Source organism: Phymastichus coffea, unplaced genomic scaffold (assembly GCF_024137745.1).
Source record: "Phymastichus coffea isolate CEN01 unplaced genomic scaffold, Cenicafe_Pcof_1.1 PCOF00127, whole genome shotgun sequence".
Taxonomy (NCBI): Eukaryota; Metazoa; Arthropoda; class Insecta; order Hymenoptera; family Eulophidae; genus Phymastichus; species Phymastichus coffea.
The window spans coordinates 98,213-105,274 of record NW_026706938.1 but is presented as its reverse complement, the minus strand read 5'-3'; the positions used below and the strand labels follow the sequence as shown (position 1 = coordinate 105,274).

Sequence of the window (7,062 nt, the reverse complement as noted above, 5' to 3'; positions counted from 1 at the left end):
AAACCTTTATTTTATAGTCTAGTCAATGTCTCATGAAAAAGCTCGGACTTTGAAATTAGTTATTCTTTATGATTTTGCAGAGTGATTAAAATAATCGTCTGTACACATACTGCAATGAGAAATAAGGTAATTATCTTTTGCTATAGTGATAAATATAGCGAAAATATGTAAAAAAGCAAGAACATTTTCAGACAATAAATATGTTTTATTACACATATATTCGTACAAGGGTTACATGATATTAATACATGTTCATTTAACTGTCCAGCAATTAAACACGCTGCATCTGTTTTTTCAGTAAGGGTTATGGATTATTTGAAGTTGCAGTTGTTGCTGCTTTGTTTTCTTATCTCTTTTGCTTTATAAACCACGTTTACAGCAGACTCGATGCGTAAGTAATAAACAATAAAAAAGACCACAGTGATAGCGCTCAGAATAAGTGTTTACGATAAACGATATTGTTGTTATTCATTTGTTGAAAACGATTGTTTGTGTTGTAATTTTGTTCATCACACAGATTTAAAGAAGTATGTCACTCTTAATTTTGGATTTTCATCGTGATGACAAGTTAATATTCAATTAGTAGTAAGTTGTTAAATTTTAATCAGGCTCGTCTTTGATAGTTCAATCTGGATTTGCAAATAATAAGCGAAGACAACGGGGTACAAGCCTCGAAGAAATAAATAAAAATACCAGTTATATATATATATATATATATATTCATGTATTGGTAAACAATGTTTTTATCCTTTGCAATTACTGTTTTCACGTAAATGTACGGCTTGTACAAAAGAAAATAACACACTCAAAAGAGAAAATAAATATATAAAGAAAAAAGTAAGGAAACGAAACTATAGGCTTAGCTCTGAGGACTTAAAATCTAAAATTATTAACCAAACCTTGGTGACCAGCACCAGACAATTGCTAGGTTCAATGTCTATGACACACACATCAATAATTACTTGTATTTCTTTTTTTTTCATAAACTATTGCAATTACGTCGGAGTTTTCTTTAGGTAATCTATGCACGATTTACTATTACAGATTTTTCTTGTTTGCGCTTCATGTTTTTTTTATATTTTTCGCATTACTGCGTCGACTTGTATGTACCAGATAAGTCGAACAACAATGAATGCATTAGTTTTTGTTCGTATGTCATGCGCGACTTTGTTTGTGCTTGATTCACAAATTTGTGGTTGATTCACAAGCTCCTCTCAGTTGACGGTACAGTTATGGTGATAATGGTTGAAACCGATAGGGTGTTTCATCATTCTCTTGTTCCGACGAGGAAATCCGATAAATGCATAGACATTTTTTATCAGCAATTTTGATGCAAGCAAAGAAAGGTATGTGAATCATCCTATATCCCTCTGTACGCAAGAATCGAATGAAATGTTTCGTAATATCTTGTGAATTTCAATTTAAATTTAACCTTTTTGTACTTTTCAAAATTATTCAAGTAAAGTATTTGCTTCAAGTCTAATAATGAAGCAATTGGTATCAGAGTTTGAAGCGTATACTTTCAATTGTTTAATAGTCATTGAGACTGTCACAACAGTAAAACACACGATATGGTATACGCATGACGTCAAGTAGTTTCCACTAAAATTGTTATTCAATGATAGAAAAAACTATCAACTTCCAATTTCTGCTGATAAAATTGATTTAAAAAGCATTATGGTCATTTAATACTTGAGCTATAAAAAGAAATAATATTTAAATGATTTTTATAAAAAGATATAAAGGCCTGATTGTGCACTAAGACTGGCGAAATATTAGACAGGGAAGCTGTATAAAAGTTTAAGAATGTTTGTAGTTGTTGCGGCATATTGCATCCGACTCTTGCCAAGGACTTGCTGCTATTACATACCAGTAATAAAGGTTGGTTCACCGTAATCACTCTTGCATTATCTTCACACGAAAAGTGGACTAATGGAATTTTCATGACCGCCAACGTGCAATGTGAGAGAAAGGATTGTTCTATCTGCGCATTACCTTTGATTCTTACTTTTTGTCGAAATTCTTGTGTTTGTTTTCTTAAAAAACGACTATAACCGCGAGATTCGCACTTGTCTACGACACTGTACATCATTCGCCGGTGCTGTGTTTTTATGTATATGTATAAAGATTGTTGCCACTTTACTTATGAATTAATTTTAATACAAACCTGAAAGGCCAGCTTTTATGCAGTTATATATTAAAATTAATTACTTGCCGTTTCGATGAGAGAAAGTAAGGGTTAATAAAAATATATAGTCTAACAAAAGAGGAAAAGAAACAACAGACGAATCGCAATCTGTGCGCGAGCCTATAACATTTTATCATCATGTATATCCTTACTTAAACTCGTACGCTGACGTACAAGTTGAATTCTGTCGTAACCTCGGTTGGATCGCCGCGGGCGACCCACCAAATTATATATATATATCTCGAGCACCATAGTATGAGCAATCCAGACTGTAAGTTTTCACTTAATTTAATTATATACTTTCGAGAAACTTGTTGCTACCAATTTGTTGGGCGACAGAGCTGTTTGCTTGGCTATCATCGAGTAAAACCCTTAAAAACGCCCTTACACGATTGCGATAAATTTTCATTGCGTAAGTAGCTTATTTATGCAGTCGATGTTTTGATGCTTTGCAGAATTGGAAATTTAAAAGATCTTTTCTTGCAACGACTCTGTTTCCCAAGCAGTTCCATTTAGAAGACGCAATTGAACCAAACGCAATGTATATTTAAGCTGTCTGTCGAGTAAAAACGCTTCCTGCTTCCACGTCGGCACCCCGACAGCTAATCTGATATATTCTCTATGTATTTTAACTTATCGTCTAAAAAGTTGCTTAAACTCGTTCCACATCAAGCGGATAAAACATTTTGGACGCTTCGATATACCGACAAGTCGCTGAAGATTCAATCTATGAATAATAATCTCTTTTCTCGATACTGGACGCTATTCCGTATTTATAAACGATATTTTGTGATATGTCGACAGAAAGTAGGTGTGTACGTAACCCCTGACTATATAATAAGAGACTTTTGGAAGAAACGTAAGCGCTGTCCCAAGCGAATTCTCTCTCACTCTCGTTCCCTCTGTGACTATGGCTTGTTGAATGCTCGTGACTCGGGGTGCGCGACCTCACTACTTATTATGCTAAAAATTTCGCTTCGATCCTGCCGCTTAATTTTTGTACACGATCACCGCAGCTTGGCTCTTCTGCTTATTATCGGCACGCACGTTCCCATTTCCCGCTCGTTCTCTCCGGCTCGGCATCTCGGTAACGCTCAGTGCTTGCTTGCTTGCTTACTTACTTTATGCGTTTGGCATCTTGCTATCGATTCCCGAGCGTTCACAACGAGCGTTCACAACGAGCGACGCGAGCCCTATCGAGGAGCCTTCACGTGTACACCAATATACGAACTTGATCTCTCGTTGGCTGGCTTTCTCTTTCGACCTCGTTGCACAAGCCTCGCGACGGACAACACAGAACTGCCTTATCAATGGGGCTTTTTCTAAGCGCAAGACGGATATCACTCGGTTTGCCTTGTCTTTTTCGCGCGCGCGCGCCGCAATTCTCCACGTAATTGTCCAATTAAAATACGATGATGTAACGTTCTAACGAAACGTCACGCGCTCTATATTAATTCATCTTAACAGCTTCGGTCCAGCCGAATACTCGCTCGTACCAACGAACAAAAAAAAAACGATCATTTGGCTTCGTCTATGCGCTTCTCGCTTTGTTCATTTTTAAAAATTTTTCTTCTTTTTTTTTGTTGTTTATAAGGTTTAATTTTAAGCTCGTCCTCGTGCGTATTCACGCGCACTCATAAGACAGTTTGCGCGTTTCTCGTGTACTCGTGTGTGCGTGTGAAGTAGTGTAGGTTGACATAAACGTCAGTCGACCAAATCGGCTTCTCCATAGGCTCAGTCTTGGATGGGATTGACGGGTTGAGATATGACGGTGCTGTCCGTCTTCGTTCTCGCCTCGTCGCGATCAATCATCGTTCTGCTTATGTGTGTGACGGGTGTGTTCGGGGCCATATCTGTCTGTATACGTTAAAGGGTATATGGTGACTCGGATCAAATATACGAGGATGACCGAGGTGCACGGAGCTGAACGGAAGCGGGGGCATTTGCGAGGTGAGCCGAAGGCGGCGGCCTTTGAATCGACGCTCGCAGCGATCATTAAATATCACTGGCGCACGCGCCACCAAGTCTGCTGTACTTTCTCGACGAGCTTTTTGCAGAAGCCAGCGAGTCTCCGTCACATTCCAGCATCGCCCGGTACGTCCTCGGAGTCGCTGTTGCCCTGGTCGGCCGACATGCTACGGGCCTTCTCCGGAGTGCCGCACTCGTCGTCCTCCTCCAGCGTCTCCTACAAACGGATTACTGAGGTCATTGCACTTGTACCGCCAAGCTTCGGAGATAGAGCTAGCGCTTCTCACCTGGTAGTGTATCCGCTCGTCTAACTGTTGGTCGGCCGAGTGGGCCGAGATATCTGGAGGCGGCGAGGGCGGTATCATCGACTGGTACCAGTCGCGGTTCTCCTCAAGGGTGTCCAGTATCTCCTGGGCGTCGGGATGCACGAGATCTGCCCAGGTCTCCCAGAGCGGGTGCACGATGTAGTCGATGAAGCCCACCTGCGACTTCTCGATCGTCGCGTTGTGCCGGTCGCACATAGGGCTTATGTCCATGTTCTGCTCGCGTTCCTTGTCGCCCTGCTGGAAGAACTCCTCCATCAGCAGGTCCACCCAGCGCCGATACAGCGGCAACGGCTTCGTTGGGTTTGACAAGTCCGCGCAATGCACCAGATTCTCCAGTACCTGAATCAACCGTCCTTTATTGCTATCTGTCCTATCACCTTTGTCACATCTACCTTGCTCAATTTACCTGGATTCGGTCAGTGTAGTTGTCGAGTAATAGTACGCCAGAGCCAGCGACCTTCTTCGTCTCCACCATGGTTTTCAGGTCAGCCAGAAGAGACATGTGCTTCGACATATCGGTCGACAAAACCATGTCGATCACCATCTTCCGAAGGGTTTGGCGCTGCTTTTTCGTGCAGTTCACGAGGATGTCGCAACCTTCATTTTGGAGCAGTTTGAACGCGACTGCCAAATGATGATTCTCCAGCACGGATTCGTCGTTGTACATCAAAGCTAATTCTGAACCTGTAGAAGCAAACTCGCATCAATATTCAATTTTCATGAGCGCTAGATTCTGCTCCCATCAGGGATCACAGAACTGCATGAACAGCCTGCGAGCAGTCGGTTGCGCTTTATCTTGCTTTATCGTCTACGCGAGGCGCTTTACTTTTAGACAGCCATGCGGTTTTGTGTCGCCTGCTAAGGTCGCATGATTATTTCTTTGCGGAGGTATGTGAGAAAAGATGGCAAATACACACTGCGTCAAATGCATAACGCAGTGTCCTTTATCTACTTTGCTGCCTGGGTAGATAATGTACTATTTCTCATTGAGATACGCATACTTACTTGAGTTAATGAGAAACTGATTAGTGAGACCAGGATGATCGACATCATGAATGGTGGCGGCGAATAGAGCAGCTGTTATCTCTAACGGCGTAAACACAGACTAAACAATGGAAAATAATTAATTAATATTGTGACATAGAAAATGATGGCTCGTAGAACATTTCAATAAATTTTTTACAAATACTAGCTAAAAGATAGTTTTTCTTTAATTTTGAAAAAGCACGATAACGTTCAACAGTTGTTATGGCAAATTGCTTATATATTGCGAGCTAAAAAGTCTTTATTTCAAAGTTATATATGAAAATAAATATCCTACAGGTGTTATCGTTTATTATGCAGTGCTTACGAACTAACGATGTGTTATTTTAGAAAAGAAAATTTGCAACTTGTTTTGACGCATTTATAAATGTTAAGTCAAATCCTACTATAAAACGTCTAACCTAATCGAACACAAAACTACATAAACAGAAGCTTACAAATGATTGTGTTGATTGGTATTTGAGACGTTATGTAAGCACGTGTTCCTTAATCAATTCAAACGAAGATGAACAATTTATGGTATCTCTGTAAACGATATCACTCTAAATAATTCAATGTTATCAGTGTACCACGCACAAGTGCCCTTAGGAGTTTACTGAACTATTCTAAGGTATTTCGCTTCTTCCTCATCTCAATATGCAGTGGGCGAACTATTTTGCCTGAAGCTATAACTGTCTTGCGATATATCAGTTAAATTGTGTATTCAATGGGATATATTTTATCATAATTATGTTGAAGATTCAAAATTCATGTTTCCACTTTGTAAAAATGAAGCTTTTTATAAGGGAAAGCAAAATGTTTCGTGATACACTACACTTATATTGACTAAGTATTTGCAGTAGTTAAATAAGATTCTGTATGCTCAAGTTACTTTCGTAATTAACTGTCAAGAAACCGTACGGGTGCACATCGACGAGGAAAAGCAAGTGACGTTGCAAGATAAATACAGCAGCGTGAGTAACTTATGACGAAGTCAGTGTAGATTGAAGTTCTTTTACGTTCATGATTTTTACAGCATTTTATAAATGTATATAATCAGGAACTATTATTGGAGCAACATCCTAGCGATTTTCTATATCTAGAGGTGGTCATGTATAGGTGCGGCGAATGAGTAGCAAATAGGGGTAGGAGATACCTAAGTAAGCGAGCACCTACCTCGAGAGCAGGAGTATTGAGCAAGGTATGGGTGGACTGAGTAACATCGGCTGCGTGGAGGCTGTTGTGGAACGGATTATCCTTGACGTAGTGATCCTCGAGTGTCATCATGAAGGTGACGAAAGTTTTCGGTGGTATCATGATGAGCTTGAGCAGATTCCTGCTCTGGAAGGCCGTGTAGGCGACGCAGGTCAGCGGCCTGTTATTGCTAAGTTCGCCTATCCTGAAGATGTCAATGCCCCATTTGTCGATTTCGCTCAGCAACTGAAAACAACAGAAGCCAGATAAATCGATAGCTCGAGCGCGAGTTTAATGATTCAATAGTTGCGTTTCTTCAGAGTTGAACGTGGGGAGTAAGTATCGATTGGGAAAACGGATTTA

General features: G+C 40.1%; 1 protein-coding gene across 3 annotated transcripts in view; it reads right to left on the bottom strand.

The window, feature by feature from the left end:
* Positions 1 to 188: 188 nt before the first annotated feature.
* The window catches only part of LOC131671496 (cAMP-specific 3',5'-cyclic phosphodiesterase-like), a 48,725-nt gene continuing 41,851 nt past the window's right edge, over positions 189 to 7,062 (bottom strand). For all 3 annotated transcript variants that reach the window (XM_058947964.1, XM_058947965.1, XM_058947967.1), the window contains 5 exons: positions 6,682 to 6,945; positions 5,488 to 5,587; positions 4,889 to 5,166; positions 4,444 to 4,821; positions 189 to 4,373 (listed from right to left, as the gene is read on the bottom strand). In XM_058947964.1, coding sequence (XP_058803947.1) covers positions 4,263 to 4,373; positions 4,444 to 4,821; positions 4,889 to 5,166; positions 5,488 to 5,587; positions 6,682 to 6,945 — 1,131 coding nt within the window. In that variant the 3' untranslated portion in view covers positions 189 to 4,262. The remainder of the gene's footprint in view (positions 4,374 to 4,443; positions 4,822 to 4,888; positions 5,167 to 5,487; positions 5,588 to 6,681; positions 6,946 to 7,062) is intronic.